At 44.5% G+C, this 21924-nt stretch overlaps 1 protein-coding gene across 1 annotated transcript in view; it reads left to right on the forward strand.

Moving 5' to 3' along the window:
- The first annotated feature begins 201 nt into the window (after nt 1-201).
- Nucleotides 202-21924, forward strand: part of LOC122556975 (kinesin-like protein KIN-4B) — a 38949-nt gene continuing 17226 nt past the window's right edge. The window contains exons 1-8 of the mRNA XM_043704208.1: nt 202-239; nt 1404-1511; nt 7304-7420; nt 8926-9047; nt 12131-12342; nt 14698-14781; nt 18677-18833; nt 20950-21086. Of these exons, the coding sequence (XP_043560143.1) occupies nt 202-239; nt 1404-1511; nt 7304-7420; nt 8926-9047; nt 12131-12342; nt 14698-14781; nt 18677-18833; nt 20950-21086 (975 nt within the window). The remainder of the gene's footprint in view (nt 240-1403; nt 1512-7303; nt 7421-8925; nt 9048-12130; nt 12343-14697; nt 14782-18676; nt 18834-20949; nt 21087-21924) is intronic.

A 21924-nucleotide genomic window follows, 5' to 3' on the forward strand; every position in this document is an offset into this window, starting at 1 on the left:
AGCTCTATTCCAGGGAATTAAAAGAAGGTTAGCCAAACCTCCATATGAGGTGAAGCACTACACCTCAAGAAGGATAGGTTGGCACTGGAGGGAGTACAATGTAGGTTCACAAAATTATGCCTGGGCTTCAGGGTTCCATTATGAGGAGAGATTCTACATGTTAGGCCTATTTTCTCTAGAATTGAGAAGGATGAAGGTGATATGATTGAATTCTTCGAGCTATTAATCGGAGAAGACAGGTTAGATAAAGATAAACTACTTCCACTAGCTGGAGATTCCAGAACTAGGGGGCATCATCTATAAATTAGGGCCAGACAGTTCAGGAGAGATGTTAGGAAGAACTTGTGGTGGTAGATGTTCTGAACACTCTTTCACAAACAGCAGCTGATGCTGGATCAGTTGCGAAGTTTAAATTTGAGACAGATAATGTTTTGTTAGGCAAAGGTATTTAGGGAAATGAGCCAAAGGTATATGGAGATAGGCCACAGATCAGCCATGATCTCATTAAATAGTGGATAAGACTTGAGGGGCTGAATGGCCTATTGCTGTTCCTAAGTTCCTATAAGCAATGAATTCCATTCCAAGAGATAGCCCAATGAGATGTCTGTAAAGGTGACTGCGGAATGGAAGCTAGCAGGAGCTGAATTGAAATACATCAGTGAGAGTGGACATGAAGTTCAGAGGTTCAAAAGTAAATACCCCAATCTTTTTTTTAATGTGAGAAATAATACCACTATCATCAGACTGTGTGAGCAGTAGAGAGAATGCAATGAAGCATAAAAGTAACAAGAAACTATACAAAGAGAGCTTAAAGACATTAAACTCTGCTATCCAATGGAAATGTTGAAATAACTCAACAGTGGCCAGTATCCTGCCACCAAGTCACCCTTTATTTACACATGGAGAGTCCCTGACACTGATCCAGCTTTCTCACAGCATACAGAATCCTGGCACTCCTGTTTCTATCTGTCAGCCAGGGCTCCCTGATTGGACCAGGTTAACAGCCCCAGTCAAGGAACTCATATTCCATGAGGTCCACCTGGCTGACCTCTTTACAATCACTACAGGTATGTAATTGGGGATCACTGCAAAATGCATAAGATATTAAGTTCCAAAGAAGGCTCATATTTTCTCCAGTCAAGTTCTGCTTTTAATTCAGATGTCCAGCACCCGCAGAACTTTGCTGTATTTTAGCATGATATATTAAAATGTGTTTAAAGCAAGGTGGGCCCTGAGAACTAAAGATGTTTTCAGAACGGGAACATAGCCTTAAGTGCCTCATGCCTACACTGTCATTGATTAGACCATGTTTGATCTATATCTCCGTTCCATTTGAAAGACGTCTTCTTATTTGCCAAGGAGCAGCAGAATGTATGTCTTTGATATATATTCCTTTCTTTTAGAATCACAGAGGAGCTCAGTGAGATTGCTGTGTCCAGTTGTGAAGAAGCTTGGAGCTTGTACTTAGAAGGAACAAAGGCCCAGAAACTGGCAGGAGCTCACCTGGACAGGTAGCTATCTGACAGACTGAATTGCTGCAGCAGTGTTCCTGGTGGTCAATGTTAACTCGGCTTGACAGTTGCCTGACTGTACAAATTTCACATAAACACAGAATACAGAGTCTGCGTTCCCAACACACAATGATGACTGCCGAAAGCCTGCTCACGTGCAGATGCACCAATGCTGGATTGCCAGCAGATGTCTGTATGTGTGCTTTTGATATCGTGGTGTTTGATAAAGTCACTTCAAACACATGCACATGCAACAGCCAACAACAACTCTCTCCAAGTCTCTCCCCTCAGCTATTTGAAATAACCATGGCTCAGTGTTTAACGCTGCTGCCTCACAGCTCCAGGGACCCAAGTTCACTTCCAGCCTTGGGTGACTGTCCATATGGACTTTGAACATTCTCTCCGTGTCTGTGTGGGTTTCCTCCCACCATCCAAAGATGTGCAAGTTAGGTGAATTGGAATTGGAAAATACAAGGTTATGGGGATTGGGGGGGATGCTCTTTGTAAGGGCATGCAGACTCGATTAGCTGAATTGCCTCTATCTACACTGTAGGGATTTCATGGTCTTCATGTCAGCTCCAGTCTTGTCCCATTTTCCTGCATTTTGAGGGAAGCTCAATATTTGTGTTCAGCACTAAACACAGTAGACCCCCGTACCCGCAGGGGACACATTCCAAGACTTACTGTGGATAGGAACAAACCCATTCATTTGAATGGGAAATTTGCCTTCCCAGCAGCCCCCAGTCCCTGGTTCCAGAAGATTCCGTATAATATATTCGGGCCATGGTAAATCGCGGGTAACTGAAACCGCAGAAAATAATTCTGTGAATATGGGGGGGTCACCATCTTGAACTGAGGGAATGAATTAATGAGGGAACGAGTGATTTATTGTCACTTGCACTTACAGTAACATACAGTGAAAAGCTTCAACAGTTGCCACAATCCAGTGCCATTTTGAATAGTTTGACATTAAAAAGAATAAAAGATGTAACTGAAAGAGAGTCCTGAGCCATACTGATGCAAGATCCTGTGCTGAACCCATACATGTCCTCCAATCAGGAGTCCCAGCTCTGCTGTCATCTCAATGATGCCAAGAGTCCTGACCCTGGGCATACCATGTTGCCGCCTACCTGCCAACACCAGGAGTCCCCGTTCTGAACCTACTGCAGCCAGACTAAGCCAGGCTGCCGCCATCTTGCCAAAAATCCCCCTCCGGTCACCATCCTCCGAGATGTGATTTTCTGGTGCCGCCATCTTGAAAAGTTCAATGGTGACGCCAGCCCCGAACACTGGGGGAGCGCCTTCACTGATGGTACTGCCAGCACCTCCAGAGCCACCATTATTACTAGATATTAATACTGAACAATACTAATATAACAGACATAACGCAGAGCAGTATGTTATACAATCTGGGTTCTACACATATCTCTTAATTACTATTCCACGGGGACTGGCCTGTGAATGTTTCCTGTGTCCTGTGGACTCGTTCTGCAGGAGTCTTTGAGAATGGTACGTCCTATGGGCTACTCGCTTCAGCTGATGTACAACCACTGCTGAGAGATGTGCAGCTCGGACCTTTCTACAGAGATCAATTATCTACAGAAAACCAATCCAAAGATTTCCCGGAAACCTGCCTGTGAATACCTGGGCAGTGCCATCTCTATATCGCTGCTTGGCAGTGATATAGCAATGCAATGTTGTGTTTCAGTGATGGCCTTCACATTTAACAAAAAAACCCACAAGGATATACTTCCAAACATTAATTCATGGGAGGTGGGTGTCACTGGCTGGACAGACGTTTATTGACTGTCCCTAGCTGCCCTTGAGAAGGCTGTGGTGAGCTGCTTTCTTGAATTGCTGCGATCCATGTGTTGCAGGCTGCAAGGGCTGACCTAATAATGAGTGGGAAGATATTTTTCCGTGGAGTGTGGGTAAAAGTAGGAAATATTGCAGCCTTGAATGAAAAATAGAATCAGTATTTAAGGTGGAGCAAGACACATGGATTATGGGTAAAGAATGGCATTGGCTTTTTATTGCTCTGACCTAATGGCCTCTTCCATTATGCCAATTACTGTACTAGGGTTTAAATGTACAAGAGGTAAATTTCCTTGGGATTTCTTCCATTTCACTACTGAGTTTTGGGGGAGTTCCACTTCCAGCATAAGTCCAAAATGGCTGCATGGTGGCTCAGTGGTTAGCACTGCTCCCTCATAGCGCCAGGGACTCAGGTTCAATTTCATCCTCAGGTGACTATCTGTGTGAAGTTTGCACATTCTCCCTGTGTCCACGTGGGTTTCTGCCAAGTGTTCCGGTTTCCTCACACAGTCCAGAGATGTGCAGCTTAGAAGGATTTCTTTTTATTATTCACTTACTGAATCACTGGCTAGGCCAGCATTTATTGCCCACCCAATTGCCCAGGGGGCAGTTACAAGTCAACCACATTGCTGTGGGTCTGGAGTCACATGTAGATCAGACCAGGTAAGGATGGCAATTTTCCTTCCCTAAAGGCATTAGTGAACAAAATGGGCTTTTCTGACAATCAACAATGGATTCATGGTCATCACTAGACCCTTCATTCCAGCTTTTTTTATTGAATTCCAATTCTACCATCTGCCATGGTGGGATTTGAACCCAGGTCCCCAGAACATGATCTGAGCTTCTGGGTTAATGGTCTACCGATAATACCACTTGGCCTTTACTGTGCTAAATTACTCACAGTGTCCAGGGATGTGCAGGCTAGGTGATTTAGCTATGGGGAATGCAGGGTTACAGGGATGGGATAGGAGGGAAGGTCTGATGAGTTGCTCTTCTGAGGGTTGGTGTGGACAAAGGGCCAAATGGCCTACTTCCCGAATGTGGGGATTCTATGAAATGGAAACTTACTTCTGTAAAGAATTAGTCCCCTTCATCAAAGTGAAAGTGGGAAATAGAAGCTCTCACCTAAGGACAGGGCTAGAGCATAAATTCTTGGCCCTCTGCTCTTTGTGATTTTTATGAATGACTTTGATGAGAAAGTGGAAAGGTGGCTTAGTAAGTTTGCTGGTGACATGAATATTGGTAGAGCAGTACATAGTGTGGAGGACTGTTATAGGTCGCAACGGGACATTGACAGATACAGAACTCGGCTGATAAGTGGGAGATGGGGTTCAACCTGGAAAAGTGTGAAGTAATTCGCTTTGGAAGGTCAAATTTGAATGCAGAATACAGGGATAAAGGCAGGTTCTTGACAGTGTGGAGGAACAGAGGGATCTTGGGGCCCATGTCCATAGATCCCTCAAAGTTGCCACTCAAGTTGACAGAGTTGTTAAGAAGGCGTATGGTGTATTGGCTTTCATTAGCAGGGGGATTGAGTTTAAGAACAATGAGGTTATGCTGCAGCTCTACAGCCCTGGTTAGATCACACTTGGAATATTGTGTTCAGTTCTGGTTTCCTCATTATAGGAAGGATGTGGAAGCTTTAGAGAGGGTGCAGAGGAGATTTACCCAGATGCTGCCTGGACTGGAGGGTATGTCTTGTGAAGAAAGGTTGAAGGAGCTAGGGCTTTTCTCATTTGAGCAAAGAAGGATGAGAGGTGACTCGATAGAAGTGTACAAGATGATGATGGGCATAGAGTGAATAGTCAGAGACTTATTCCCAAGGCAGAAATGGCTATCACAAGGAAGCATAATTGTAAGGTGATTGGAGGAAGATTCAGGGGAGATGTCAGGGGTTCTTTACACACAGAGTGGTGGGTGCACGGAATGCACTGCCAGCGGGGGTAGTAGAGTCAGATACATAAGGGTATTTAAGCGACTCTTGTATAAGCACATGGATGATAGTTGAAGGGTATGGAGGTTAGTTTGATCTTAGAATAGGATAAAAGCTGGTCACAACATCAAGGGCCAAAGTACCTGTACTGTGCTGTGTTCTACGTTCTATGTTCTATAAGACACCACTCCATTTCCCAAAAGCACACCCCTGTTGCACTTACCTTGCCCATACAGTGCTGTATTTTGAGTAATAATTAATAATTAGGCAAATGTTGCCATAATTATTTCATTTCACATTCTTGGAGCCAGTCCAGTTAATCCGAAAGAATATCATTTGCATGTTTACAATGCTTGTCACCCCTCCAGAGCACGTAACAGTCAATGAAATGGAAACACCGAAAATGGTGCAACCAATTTGTGTACAGTAAGCTCCAACAATGAACAATGTCTGAGTGACTGCTTTAGGTGTTGGTTGAGGGAAAAGGAATCCCTGGGACACTAGGAAGAACATCCCAGCTCCTCTTTGCAATTGTGACCATGGGATATTTATATGGGGTTTGGAGGGAAATGGGGCTTTAGGTTAGCATCTCAGACAATACAGCACTCCTCCAGTGTTGGCACTGGGAGTGTTAGTGTGGATTATGAACTTAGTCCTCTTGGAGTTGAACTTGACCCATCATGTTCTCACAGAGCAGCACAGAGTTTTAAAAATTCTGATCCAGCTCCCTCAGAGCCAGGTCCTGTTATTTTTCTTTTCCCCTTTTACCCCCAGACTACCGCCTAACTGTGTTGTGTGTGTGTGTGCAGGTGTAAGACACAGTGAAAGACACAAGGTGCATGACTCTTTATTCAGTTTCCACCACCAGGAAGAAAAGGAAACACTCGAGTGGCCAGTGACAAGCAGTGCACTTCAGATCAAAGGGCAATGCTGCATGATCAAACAGTGAAGGGGAGGGCAGGGATTAAATCAAAATAGAGTTGGAGAGGTAAATAATACACTCCACTCCCTGTAGCGCCCACCCTTCCCTGAACAACTCCAGGATGTTGGTGGACACCGCGTGCTCCTTCTCCAGAGACACCCGGGCTCTGACATAACCGTGGAAGAGGGGCAGGCAGTCGGCCCTAACGACCCCCTCCACGGCCCGCTGCCTTGACCTGTTTATGGCCAGTTTTGGCCAGGTCCAGGAGCAGACCCACGAGGAGGTCTTCAGACCTGCTCTCTCCCCCCTCCGTACTGGGTACCCGAAGATCAGGAGCGTGGGACTGAAATGCAACCAAAAGCAGAGGAGAAGGTTTTTAAGAAAATCAAAAAGGGAGTGCAAGCACCCATACCCAATACATACATAGTCCATGGACTCCACAGCCCCACAGAACAAGCAGTTGGGCTGGGAGTCCGTGAACCACTGCAATCTGTGGTTGCAGGGGGCTACTGCATGCAGCACCCTCCACCCCAGATCCCTGAAAGGGGGAGGACTCCCGCATGGAGAGCCCTCCACTGGGGATCCCCACCACCCGGTAGCATGGGTTTTACCCACACAGGTACAGCTGACACCTGTTATCCCAACGAGAATTACAATTTCTTAGCTCTGAGCTCATGTTCTGAGTTGTATTTTGACCCATGTGTGAGCATAAAAATGAGAGACAACCAAATTATATCTCGCATTATTTTGTTCAGCACAATTGCACAGGTATGTGTAACAGCAGCACAATAAGCAAAATGACTAACATGCTGGGTTTGGGATGGAACTGGTGGAGAGGGGAATGCTGGACAAGATATCGGCAGAACTCTCTGCAGCTTTTCAAACAGGCCCCAGCCAAGACAACAGAACTATAGCTTAATATCTCCTCTGAAGGACATTCCCTCAGCCCTGCACTGCCAGTGTTAGCTTCAATTCTGGAATGGAGTTTAATTAAATTCAAACAGAAAGATTACATATTGATCAAAGCTGACACTTGCTAATGAAAGGATAAAGTACCAGTTGCTAAACATACACTTTGAAACTGTGTTAACTCTATTTCTTCACTGTCCTTTGTAAACACAGGTGCACCACAATATTTACTATTACAGTGGAGCGACTGCAAACCAATGGTAGCTGCACTCATTCATCCATTCAGATCTTTGACCTTTCAGGAGGGACTGAGGAAGCTGCAGTGAGTGGGTAAGTCTATAAACACTACTCCCTCTTCTACCAATAAGTTCATCCAATATCTGTCAACTTGCCTCCATCAGATCAAATACCAAAGGCCCTCAGAGATCCATGTCCTCACACAATTCTCCACCACATCGTTCCTTTCTATTGAAGACATAAACATCTGCCTCCTTTCAAGGCACTAGACAATACAGTTAATCAATCTTCGTTTATACCAATGGTCTAGAATAGAATTGTCAACTCTGGTTGAATGCATGCACCAATGTGAGGTGGTGGCATTGGGGTAATGATGAATAATTCAGAGACCCCAATCTAATGATCTGGGAATGTGAGTTCATAAACCCAGCGCAGCAACTGGTCTAAATTTGATTTGATTAAGCAAATCAAAAGCTAGTCTCCATGATGGTAACCATGAAACCATAATTGATTGTTGTAAAACCCATCTGTTCACTAATGCCCTTTAGATAAGGAATTCTGCTATCTTACCTGGTCTGGCCTACATGTGACTCCAGACCCACAAAACTCTTAGTTTTGAAATGTCAGAGCAAATAAATGAATTCAAAGGCAGTGGGGGAATGGGCAACAAATGCTGGCTTTTCCAGTGATGTTCACATCCCATGAAACAGTCAATAAAGAGTTTCATCATGTGACAACGACACCCCTCCCCTCATACTTGCTGATTCCATTGGTCACCTGACACATTGTCATGGCTCTCCATCTTCTCACAGCCAATCATAATTGGAAAAACTTGTTGTTAACCAATTGGATCATCACTCAAACGGCAAAGTGTGACCATCTCTAATCAGGTTGAAAATTATAAACAGAAATTAGAAACACAATTTTCTTAATGTTCCTAGGATTTTCTTCGCTGTGTTTTACCTGCATTGTGGAGTCTTTAATTTCTGGAGTCTTCAGGGCATTTCTAGCTGGTTGGACCGGGTTATCAATAATCCTGGGCTGTCTGATCCAAAACAAGAGGATAACCATCAGCATATTCCAGTATCGGCCCCGAAACTCTCTTCTCCTTTCAGACTCTGCTTCAAGTTCTACCTTCTTCCCTGCTAATGTGTCTTTCTTTGACTCACTGTCCATTTTGTTCCTCATTGTGCTCTGTGAAGTGAAGCTGTGCATTCAGATCATTACCTGAATCATTCAATGGCAGACAGGGTTGAAATCGGGCCAGCAGTCTGAAGTCATGTTTGGTAGATGTGGAGAATTCTTTTCACCCAGAGAAACGTGAACCTGTGGAATTCTCTGCCACAGAAAGTCATTTTGAGTCCAAAACATCAAATGTTTTCAAGAAGGAGTTCAATATAACTCTTGGGGCTGAAGGGTTCAAAAGATATGGGGAGAAAGTGGAAACGGGACTGTGTTGGGTGATCAGCCATGATCACATTGAATGGCGGAGCAGGCGCGAAGGGCCAAATGGCTTACTGCTGCCCCTATATTTTATGTTTCTATACAGCCTTTTGGAAAAGTTCTACCGACTGCAATGATATTGTGTTTCTCTATAGTGCCACCCCGTTGGAGCAGGTGCTCAATGCTGAACCCAGTCATGAACCCTTAGGAACCTTTCTGCATCAGGCACTGGGAGGAAATAGCTACTCCGTGCTCATCTACTGTCTGAACTCGACAGGTAACCAACCAAAGAAACAGCTTGCATTTTCATAATAACTATCCCATCCCCAGGAATATCCCTAAGATAAAATGATGGTAAGAATAGAATCAGATCATGCGGCAATGCAGTAGTGGGAATGTAACCCCAAGCCCCAGGCTAACGCTCTGAAAACATAGGCTTGAATCCCGCAATGGCAGATGGTGGAATTTGAATTCAAGAAAAATCTGGAATAAATTAAAATAGAACCAGTCTCATAATAACCCTGCCACCATTGTTGATTGCTGTGAAACCCATCTAGTTCACTAAAGTCCTTTAGAGAAAAAAAATTGTATTTTTATCTTGCCTGGACTACATGTGACTCCAGACCTATGACAGTGTGGTTGACTCAAAACTATCCTTTGAAATGGCCGAGCAGTTCAAGGGACAATTAGGGGTGGGCATTAAATGCTGCCCCAGCTAGACATGCCCAGATCCCACAAATGAATTAAAAGGAAATGATGACCTGCTTCAGTCAAACCAGTGGAATCCAATCTGAAGACACATGATTACAATGAATAGGTAGTCAGTCTGTGGAGCAGTCTCCCAGGAGGGGCTGGAGACAGAATGCATTGATTCATTCTATAAAAATAATAGTTTGGGATACGGTATTTGAATAATTTGGAAAATAATATGTGATGACTGCAGCATGTATAGGAAAAGCAGACAATTTTAGACCTATAGTTCTGAAAGGTCTCTACCACCAAGGTCACCTCATCTCACACCCGCATCTGCCTATGAACAAATTTCTTTTCATTCATTCACACTAAATGGGCATCATTGACAAAACCGGCATTTAGTGTTCAATTTTAAGTGTCCTTGAGCAGGTGATGGTTAAGCTGCTTCCTTGAGTTGCTGCAGTCCGTGTAGTTTAGATTTTATTAACTTGTGGGACATGGGCGTTGCTGGTTTATTACCCGTCCCTAATTGCCCCTTGAGGAGGTGGTTCGTGAGCTGCCTTCCTGAACCGTTGCGGTCCATGTGCTGTGGGTTGACCCACAATGCCCTGAAGGAGGGAATTCCAGGATTCTGACCCAGTGACAGTGAAGGAGTGGTGATATATTTCCAAGTCGGGATGGTGACTGGCTTGGAGGGGAACTTCCCCATATATCTACTGCCCTTGTCCTTATAGGTGGAAGTGGTCAAGGGTTTGGAAGGTGCTGACTAGGATCTTTGGTGAATTTCTGCGGTATCTTGTAAATATTACCCACTCCTGCGACTGAGTGTCGGTGGTGTAGGGAGTGGTTGTTTGTGGCCGTAGTGCCAATCAAGCGGACTGCTTTGTCCTGTATGATATTCAGCTTCTTGAGTTGGAGCTACACCCATCCAGGGCAAGTGGGGAGTATTCCATCACGCTACTGACTTGTGCCTTGTTGATGGTGGACAGGCTTTGGGGGATCAGGAGGTGAGTTAGTCACTGCAGGATACCCAGCCTCTGATGAACTCTTGTAGCTACAATATTTAGGTGATTAAAATGGACAGAAATCAATTGCTAAGGTTAGGGAACAGCTCCATGATTGGTGGTATTTTTCTTTATTTCTTCATGCAATGTCAATGTTGCTGGCAAGGTCAGCGTACACTAACTGACCTTGAAGTGAGTGGCTGTCTAGGCCATTTCAGAGTTAGCACACTGGAGTTACATGTAGGCCAGGCAGGGTAAGGGCAACAGTTGAAAAGTGTGGTACTGGAAAAGCACAGCAGGTCAGGCAGCAGCCGAGGAGCAGGAGAATTAGCATTTCAGGCATAAGCCTTTTGTCAGAAATGTGAGGGGGGAAGAGGGCTGAGAAGTAAATAGGAAGGTGAGGGTGGGACTGGGGAAGGTAGCTGGGTAGATGAAGGTGGGGAGGGGGATGGTGGTAGGTCAGAGGGGAGGGCTTATGCCTGAAACATTGATTCTCCTGTTCCTCGGATGCTGCCTGACCTGCTGTGCTTTTCCAGCATCACACTCTGACCTCCAGCATCTGGAGTCCTCACTTTCTCTGGATAAGGACAACAGACTTGCTTTCCTAAAGGATGTTAGTGAATCGGATGGGTTTTTATGACAATCGGGGATTGACAAAGCAGACATCAAGCGGATGTTTCCTGTTCTAGGGCAATCTAGAATGAGAGGTCATAGTTTTAGACTCCAGGATAGCAGACTTAGCTGAGGAGGAATTATTTCTCTCAAAAGATTGCGAATCTTTGGAATTCACTGCCCCAGAATGCGGTGGATGCCAGGACACTGAATAAATTTAAGGAGGAGATTGACCAATTTCTACTTAGTAATGGGTTGAAGAGTTATGGAGAGTGAGCAGGAAAGTGGAGTTGAGGCTGAGATGAGATTAACCAGATTTATTTTTACTTTCACCAATTGGGAGGTTGTTTCCACTGGCAGATAAAGCTAGAACCAGGGGGGCATTACCTCAAAACTAGGGGGAGCAGATTTAGGACTGAGTTGAGGAGGAACTTCTTCACCCAGAGGGTTGTGAATCTGTGGAGTTCATTGCCTGGTAAAGCAGTTGAGGTTTCCTTTTTGAATGTGTTGAATGAAGGGTGGCTCAGTGGTTAGCACTGCTACCTCACAGTGCTAGGGACCCAGGTTCAATTCCTGCCTCTGGCAACTGTCTGTGTGGAGTTTGCTCATTCTCCCCATGTCTGCATGGGTTTCCTCCCACAGTCCAAAAATGTGCAGGTTAGGTGAATTGGCCACGCTAAATTGCCTGTAGTGTTAGGTGCATTAGTCAGAGGGAAATGGGTCTGGGTGGGTTGCTCTTCAGAAGGTCGGTGTAGACTTGTTGGGCCGAAGGGCCTGTTTCCACACTGTAAGTAACCTAATGATGATCCTATTAAATGGTGGAGCAGACTGAAGGGGCTGAATGGCCTCCTCCTGCTCCTAGTTCTTAACTAAATTCCACCAGCTAGCTCCAGAGTATTAACCTGACCCTCTGCGTTATTAGTTTAGTGACATTACCACGATATCACAATGTCCCCCTGTGACTGCCAGGACAGTAGAAAGTGAATTGAGTGGGCCTTTACTAATCTGGGAACTTGCGATATTTCTAATCCATTTCCTGTCTCACAAACAGAGTCTTGGCGTGGACAGACAGTTTCGGCACTAACACTCACTCAACGACTGATGGACATCACCAATATGGTCACTCAGAACTGCTGGGATTACAAAGAAGTCACACAGAGTCTCCGGTCCAACATTCGAGAGATAAGGATGAAATTGAGCAGAACCGGAGACCTCTGCAGTGAGGATGTGAAAAGATTAGGAAGACTCGTCCAGGAATTACAGGTGATCTCACCATTCATGCACAAAATGACAAGATCCTTTCACCGCTCTATCATCCATTGGCACCAACACTGGACTCAGACTGGAGGTGACAAGTCAGTAGTGACCATGTTAGTAACAGAGGATTACAATTTCAAGACTGTCAGCAAGAGAGTTAGGAGTGAGATGAGGAGAAACTTCTTTACTTAGAGAGTTGGTTGGATTTGGAATATGCTGCCTGGGAGAGTGGTGGAGGCAGATTCCATTGGAGGTTTCAACAGACAACTGGATATATATTTGAAAGGGACGACGTTAGAGGGACATGGAGGGAGGGCTGGAGGGTTGGACGAGCTGGGTAGCTCTTTCAGTGGCCAGTACAGACACAATGGCTCAAATGGCCTCATTTTCTGGAGTAAAATTCTACGGCTCTGTTAGTGCCTTACCTGTTTTACAAAATCATACAATTGTCTGTTTAAAGAAGGAACTAACCCTTTTTCATTATGCCTTTCCTAGCTTTTGAACACCTCCGAGCATTTTGCAGCCACTGATGTATTTATTAAGTTACAGCCACTGTGGGAATGTGGGAAACATAACAACTGCATGCACATTTAGAGAAGGTGATAGCCCAATGGCAATATCACTAGACTATTATTGCAGAGACCCACTTCATGTTCTGGGGACATGGGTTCGAATCCCCAAACAGTAGGTGGTGGAATTTGAATTCGGTAAAAATCTGGAATTAAGAGTCTAATTATGACCTTGAAACCATTGTCGATTGTTGAAAAAAACTCATCTGGGTCACTATGTCCTTCAGGGAAGGAAACTGCCGTACTTACCTGGTCTGGCCTACATGTGACTCCAGACCCACAACAATGTGGCTGACTCTTAACTGCCCCCTGAGGACACCCATTTCTTGTGAATGAATGAATGCAAAAAAGGTTCCTACAAATGGCAAATGTGATAATAAATAGGTACTCTGTTTGTGTGCTAGTTTGTGAGTGATAGATATTGACTGGGTCACAGGGAATAATGGTCCTTTCTCTGACAATGAATATGGTGTTAAAATAGTGTCCACTACTTCCTCTGGCAGCTCATTCCATACACGTACCACCCTCTGCATAAAAAAGTTGCCCCTTAGGTCTCTTTTATATCTTTCCCCTCTCACCCTAAACCTATGCCTTCTAGTTCTGGACTCCCCGACCCCAGGGAAAAGACTTTGCCTATTTATCCTATCCACGCCCCTCATAATTCTGTAAACCTTTATAAGATGAATAAAGACCAAACCGTTTGGGACTTTATTAACTGAAGATTGAAAGATGACCTCATTGAAACACCCAGGATTCTTAAGGACCTTGACAGGGTAAATGCTGCGAGGATGTTTCCCCTCATGGGAGAGACTAGGACCAGAGGGCATGGTCCCACAATAAATAGCCGCAAATTTAAGATTGAGGTGAGGAGGAATTTCTTCTCTCAGAGGATTGACAGCCTTTGGAACATCTTGCCAAAGAGAGCTGTGAGAGCAGAGTCCTTGTGTATATTTATGAATCATAGAATCTCTACAGGGTGGAAACAGGCCATTTGGCCCAACAAGTCCAGACCAACCCTCTGAAGAGTACCCCACACAGACCAATTCCGCTACCCTATCGCTGTACATTCCCCTGCCTATTCACCTAGCCTACACGTCCCTGAACACTATCAGCAATTTAGCATGGACAATTCACCTAACCCCCATATCTTTGGGCAGTGGAGGAAACCCACGCAGACATGGGGAGAACATGAAAACTCCACACAGACAGTCACCCGAGGCTGGAATTGAACCTGAGTCCCTGGTGTTGTGAGGCAACAGTGCTAACTACTGAGTTACTGTGCCGCCCAATGACAATTGTAGATAGATTCTTGATCAATTGGGGATGCACATAAAAGTGGACATGAGGAGTGTTAGATCAGGCATGATCCTATTGAATGGTGGAGCAGTCTTGAGAGCTGAACGACCTACCCCTTATGGCCTTATGAGGGAAGAGCTCAACAAAGCTGTACTCTGAATATTTCACTGTGTGCCGAAATGGAATTTGAACCCAAAAAAATGGCTAACTCTAATGATGCGAGTGTTACAAGCAGCAGAAAGAGACCCAGCTTGTGTTTAGATCACTGCTATGTTTGCTCACACCATCATCAGATCGATTTTATCCCGGGCTAGAAGGTGGATTTTGAACACAATCAGAACAGATGGCCTGCTGCAGCCTAATTGGCTGATTTTGTTGCTAAAGATGTTTCTGACCCGGCTGCCTGTGTGTCACTGATGTTCACGTTCAAGGAACTCAGTGCTCTCCCATTTCATTTGGAGCTGCGGACATTAAAGCAAATCTATTTTTTTGACAGATGGTGAAAAAGCAACGTTGGGAGAAACGGAAGGAAAGATCCCAGCGGTGCAAGGAGGAACGTAGGCAGCACCTCATAGCTAAGGTTGGTCTTTCTTTCTTCTTGGGCTAAAGGAAAACAAACACATTTATATGGAGCCCTGCATTGTCTCAAACCCCAAAATGTTGACGGCTAATGAAGCTCTCAGGCCATTGGCCATGATGTTTCCTACAGTTTAAAAATATGCATAGATGGTTCCATCTATGGAGTGAGGTCACTTATTGTTTACAAATTCAACAAATGATAGAACAGACTTGAGGGGCCAAATAGGCTGCTCCTGTCAATGTCTTCCTTCTTTACACAGCAAGATCCCACAGACTGCATAGAGCCATACAGAAGAGAAACAGACCCTTCAGTCCATACAGACCATGCCAAACATACATAATGCAGCTGGGCTGTGAGCAAAGATTCCCACGTAAACATGAACTCTAAAATAAAACTGCAGACGCTACATTTGTGAAACCAAAAACGGAAATTGCTGGAGAAACTCAGCAGGTTTGACAGCATCTGTGGAGAGAGAAACAGAATTAACGTTTCGACTCCAGTGACCTTTCTTCTGTTCAGATGCTGCCAGACCTGCTGAGCTTTTCCAGCAACTTCTGTTTGTAGGTGAATAGCCAAGGTTTTTTCCCCAGGGTAGGGGAGTCCAAAACTAGAGGGTGTAGGTTTAAGGTGGATGCAAGATTTAAAAGGGGCCTGAGGGGCAACCTTTTCACACAAGGAGGTGAGTGATAATTTGATGTGTTTAAGGCGTTTTCTTTATGCAGTCATGAGATGCGGGCATTGCTGGCTGGGCAGCATTTATTGCCCGTCCCTAGTTGCTGTTGAGAAGGCGACAGTGAGCTGTCTTCTTAACCATTGCCATTCACATGCTGTAGATTGCCCTACAATGACCTTAGGGAAGGAATTCCAGGATTTTGACCCACTGACAGTGAAGGAGCGGCGATATATTTCCAAGTCTGGATGGTGAGTGGCTTGGATGGGAACTTGCAGGTGGTGATGTTCCTATATATCTACTGCCCTTATCCTTCTAGGTGGAAGTGTTGTGGGTTTAGAAGGTGCTGTCTGAGGATCTTGGGGGAATTTCTGCAGTGCATCTTGTTGATGATACACACTGCTTTACAGAGTGGTTGGTGGTGGAGGGAGTGAGTGGATGCTTGTGGATGCAGTGTCAATCAAGACCTGTTTGAAAATGTGCCAGGGTCTCTGCTGGCTGAGAGAGACTGCCAGTTTTTTGCCCAGAAGGCAGCAAGCCAGTATAAAAGATCATTTTCAATATTACACCCCACTATCTCTTACACCAGCTTGAAAAAGACCTGACCTTGGAAGCCCATTCTGCTCACACAAAAGGACCACACTCTCCTATAACAATTTAATTATCATAAAAACTGAAAAAAAACTAGGGATGCTGTAAATCAGAAACAAAAACAGAAATTTCTGGAAAAGCTCGGCATTTGCATGGTAGCTCAGTGGTTAGCCCTGCTGCCTCACAGCACCAGGGACCTGGGTTCAATTCCCGCCTCGGGCAACTGTCTGTGTGGTGTTTGCACATTCTCCCCGTGTCTGCATGGGTTTCCTCCGGGTGCTCCGGTTTCCTCCCACAGCCCAAAGATGTGCAGGTCAGGTGAATTGGCCATGCTAAATTGCCCATAGTGTAAGATGCATTAAAAAGACCTGACCTTGGAAGCCCATTCTGCTCACACAAAAGGACCACACTCTCCTATAACAATTTAATTATCATAAAAACTGAAAAAAAACTAGGGATGCTGTAAATCAGAAACAAAAACAGAAATTTCTGGAAAAGCTCGGCATTTGCATGGTAGCTCAGTGGTTAGCCCTGCTGCCTCACAGCACCAGGGACCTGGGTTCAATTCCCGCCTCGGGCAACTGTCTGTGTGGTGTTTGCACATTCTCCCCGTGTCTGCATGGGTTTCCTCCGGGTGCTCCGGTTTCCTCCCACAGCCCAAAGATGTGCAGGTTAGGTGAATTGGCCATGCTAAATGTTAGATGCATTAGTCAGGGGTAAATGTAGGGGAATGGGTCTGGGTGGGTTGCTCTTCAGAGGGTCAGTGTGGACTTGTTGGGCCAAAGGGCCAAGTTTCCACACTGTAGGGAATCTAATCTAATCTTGTGGAGAGAAATCAGAGTTAACGTTTCAGATAGTGACCCTTCCTTAGAACTGAGCTTTTCCAGCAATTTCTGCTTTTGTCTGATTTACAGCATCTACAGTTCTTTCAGGTTTTATGATAATTGAATTGTTCTAGGGGAGTGTAATCCGTTTGTATGAGTAGAATGTGCTTCCAATGTAATGTCTTTTTCAACCTGGTTCAAGAGATAGTGGGATCTCAATATGCTCTGAGTGTAATATTCACTTGAAAATGATCTTTTATACTTGCTTGCTGGAAAAGCTCAATTGATCTGGCAGCATCTGTGGAGAGAAATCAGTTCACGTTTTGGGTCAAGTGACCCTTCCTCAGAACTGAGATGCTGCCTAATTTGTTCCTAATTTAATCATCATGGCAGATTCATGCCAATGCCATCTTTTTGAGGAGTTTCTTCAAAGGTAGCTGGTCTATTTCATTTGCACAAAAAAACTGAGCTGACCTTTTAAAATGTTAAATCATTCAGAAACAGATGAGTAAAAGGCAAGGTTGCCTCAGTCCTAATGGACCATAGGGGTGATCTCTCCTGAGGGACAGTACAGTGACTCAGTGGTTAGCACTGCTGCCTCAGCACCAGGCAGCCGGGTTCGATTCTACCCTTAGGTGACTGTGTGGAGTTTGCACATTCTCCCTGTGTCTGCGTGGGTTTCCTCTGGGTGCTCTGGTTGCCTCCCACAGTCCAAAGATGTGCAGGTCAGGTGAGTTGGCCGTGCAAAGTTGCTCATCATGTTCAGGGATGTGTAGATTAGCTGTGGGAAATATAGGGATTGGTTTGGATGGGATGCTGCTCAGAGGTTTGGTGTGGACACGATGGGCCATATGGCCTGCTTTCACAGTGGAAGGATTCTATGATGATGGTGATCTAAATGAGACACAGACAAGGAGGAGACCAGCTCTCTCCCTTTCACACATTAATTCACATCCATTTTACATCTCTTTTTCTCTTCCTCCACCACCAACAACCCCTTCATCTTTTGCACAGGGTTTCTGCATCTGCCAAACATAAGTAAAGAATTTCCAATACCTTTCAGTTCTGATTAAGAGTCACATTGGACTCAAAACCTTAGACTCTGTTTCTCTCTCCACAGATGCTGCCAGACCTACTGAGTTTCTTCGGTATGGATGTAGCTTTGCTCACTGAGCTGGAAGCTATCAACGAACACATTGACTTGGACCCGATTTACTACCCCCTGAGAAAAAGAACAGGAAATGGCATCATCATAGGAAATGACATCACCACATGAAATTACATCACCAATCCAAAGACACTCAAATATATAAATAGAAAGCAGGAATCATCAGCAGTGCTACATCCGGTGGCTCACTGAAGATGTTACTGAGTAGGGTGACGAAAGTCTGAAAATGAACCTTCCAGCTCAGCGAGCAAACCTACATCCAGAACCTCAATCTGAGCTACAAATCTTCTCAAAAGTCGCTTTCTTCAGTATGCTTTGTGTTTGTTTTAGAATTCTAGCAACCGCAGTATTATGCCTTTTATATGTTTTTTGTGGTAATGCAAATAATCTTGAAATCATAAACTTCACTTTGTAAGAAACATTTCAACTTAGTGCGTACCTTGACTATAAAGACATTGGAGCAGAAATTAAGCCATTCAGCCCATTGATTCCACTCTGCCATTCAATCATGGCTGATTAGTTTCTCAATCCCATTCTGCTCCTTTCCCCCCATAACCTTTGATCCCCTTGACACTCCCTATCTATCTCAGGGATAGACAGCACCAAACCAAAACTTGACCACATGATCTTTTTTTTGAACAGGGGTTACTGGATCCGGTCTCAGGAGGTATCCCATCACAGCATGAAGAGCAGTTCTCCAGGTTCCAGTGTGGTCTGGCTCAGCAATACAGCATGAAAATGAAACAGATCAGGAGGATAAAGGAGCAGCTGAAGGAGCAGGTTGCTGAATATCTCAAAGGTAAACAGACAGCAGGTTTTACGGAATTTAATGGCTCTAAAAAGCAAGGAAGTGTTGCTACACCTTTGCAAGTTATTGGTCAGACCACATTTGGGGGACTGTGATCATTTCTGGGCACCTCATTTAATGAAGGATGTTAAAGCCCTGGGAAAAGTGTTAAAGAGATTTACTAGAATGATACCAGGAATGACGGATTTTAGATACAAGGAAAGATTAGAGAAATTGGGTTTATTCTCCTTGGAGAAGAGAAGATTAAGAGGTGGCCTAGTTGAGATGTTCAAAATTATGAACCATTTTGACAGGATAAAGAAGTATATTCTGTTTCCCCTAGTTGGTATATCAGTAACTAGGGGTCACAATTTCAAGATTGTCAGCAAGGGAGTTAGGAGGGAGGTAAGGAGAAACGTCTTTACTCAGAGATGGGTTTGGAATATGCTGCCTGGGAGAGGCAGATTCCATTGAAGGTTTCAAAAGAGAGCTGGATATATATTTGAAAGGGATGAAGTTTAGAAGGCTACAGAGATAGGGCTGGAGACTGGGACTAGCTGGGTAGCTCTTTTCAGAGCCAGTACAGGCATGAGGGGTCAAATGGCCTCCTTCTGTAGTGTAACATTCTATGATTCTAAATTACATTGAAAGTACCACCACGGAAAACCACGCCACTATTCCCCGGGACATTGTAAAAGTTACAAATTTAATCAAGATACTGATTAAATCCAAAATCATGGTTATGTCCAAGCCAGATTAGTATGTGAGACCTGGATGGATGCTCAGAGGTTTAGTGTCTCCAAGTATTGGTCACTCTTGTGTTTCTAAAATGTAGATGCCTTGGGTTTGGGAAGTGATAATTCATGTTCAAACATATAGACTATAGACAGCTGCTTCATTAACAGAGGAATCTTATAGTAAGGCTCAGCCTTTCTGCAATGAGTACCACAGAACTAATTTCTGCAGCAACATTTTCGAACTACACTCTTCCAATAGCAACTCACAGAACTGAGTCCACTTTCTGTGAAACCTAGAATGAACTAGTTGAGCAGTAACCCAAGCTCTCACCTGCAATTCCTGTAGTCTATACAGAGTATATACTAGATCCATAGGATTAACATTCATAGTTTATAGCATCCATAGACACAGCATCCATACACAACAGCATCAATAGATATAGGACCAATAGACTACAACATTCTTAGACCGCAGCATCCACAGATTACAGCATCCTGAGACTATAGCATCCTGAGACTATGGCATCCTGAGACTATGGCATCCATAGACACAGCATCCTTAGACACCGAATCTGTAGACAACTGTATTCAGAGATGGCAGCTCATCCAAAGCTCTGTCATAATTTTACTGGTTGAAGGAACAGGCTCAAGAGTCTAAATTATCGACTAGTGTTTCTATGATTCAATGTCCTTAACTCATGTTAAATTGGATCAAGTATACATTCACCATTATCCCAAGTACCTGCTGCTCTACATAAGCTCCTGGTCCTACAGGTTATGCCTTTTTCTCTTCGAATCCTTATGTGGCGTCACCTCTCCTGACTGCTCCAGCCCTACAACCATCAGCAATCTGTCCACTTCTTCGACTCCTGTCTCTTGCACGTTCCCAACGTTAACCTCACCACCTCTGGTAGCAGCATGCCTTTGGTTGCCCAGAAATTCCCTCATCACACCTTTCCACGAGGTGCTTTTTGAAGAAGAGTCTCTGGACCTGAAACCTGAACTCTGCTTTCTCTCCACAGATGCTGCCAGGCCTGATAAGCATTTCCAGCAATTTCTGAAGTTGTCCATCACTGTCTTTTATTCTAACTCTGTCTCCTGTTTGAAAACTCTGCTTAAAACCTTCAGCACTCCTTGACTAAGCTTTTAGATGCCTCTGCTACTATCTTCTTATGTGGCTCAGTATCCAATTTTCCGATAGAATACTCCTGTGAATCTCCGTGGGATACTTTATTGTGTTTTTAATTCCTCTCTACATGCCTGCTGTTGTAATGCATTGATCCATTCAGTCATTCTGGGACTTCTTGAATAGCATTCTGTTAAGATGGAGATATCATGCTTTTACTATGGCCCTATCACCTCAACTAATTTCCAAATTTGTCCGGGAAAAGCTGGGAGCAGGAGTATGGATGAAACAAGGACATTACTCAGTGGCATCCAGGGATTAAGGGAGACATTGCAGTCAGAGGAGGAATATCTACATCACATCTGTCAGAAACTGGAAAGCAAGGCTGAGCTAAGTCACATGGTGAGTACCAAGAAGCTGACAATTTATTTTTATTTGCTCATGGTTTAGAAAGAGAGAAAACAGGTGCAGCAGTAGGCCATTCGGCCCTTCGAGCCCTGCACCACCATTCAATATGACCACGGCTGATCATGCAATCTCAGTATCCCATTCCCACTATCTCTCCATACCCTTTGATCCCTTTAGCCACAAAGTCCACTTCCAGCTCCCTCTTGAATATATCGAGGGACCTGGCCCCAATAGCTTCCTGTGGGAGAGAATTCCATAGGTTCACAACTCTGGGTAAAGAAATACTTCCTCATCTCAGTCCTGAATAGCTTAGCCCTTATTCTTAGATTGTATGTAAGCATTGCTGGCTGGACCAGTATTTAATAAGCCCTTATTGCTCACAAACCTAGTAGCTTGCTAGGCCACTTCAGGGAATGGTTCAGAATCATAGAGTCATAGCGATGTATAGCATGGAAACAGATCCTTTGGTCCAACCCGTCCATGCTGACCAGATATCCAAACCCATTCTAGTACCACCTGCCAGCGCCCGGCCCATATCCCTCCAAACCCTTCCAATTCATGTACCCATCCAAATGCCTTTTAAATGTTCCAATTGTACCAGCCTCCACCACATCCTCTGGCAGCTCATTCCATACACGTACCACCCTCTGTGTGAAAAAGTTGCCCCTTAGGTCTCTTTTATATCTTTTCCCTCTCACCCTAAACCTATGTCCTCCAGTTCTGGACTCCCCGATCCCAGGGAAAAGACTTTGCCTATTTATCCTATCCATGCCCCTCATAATTTTGTCAACCTCTATAAGGTCACCCCTCAGCCTCCGACGCTCCAGGGAAA

Source organism: Chiloscyllium plagiosum, chromosome 14 (genome assembly GCF_004010195.1).
Source record: "Chiloscyllium plagiosum isolate BGI_BamShark_2017 chromosome 14, ASM401019v2, whole genome shotgun sequence".
Lineage (NCBI taxonomy): Eukaryota > Metazoa > Chordata > Chondrichthyes > Orectolobiformes > Hemiscylliidae > Chiloscyllium > Chiloscyllium plagiosum.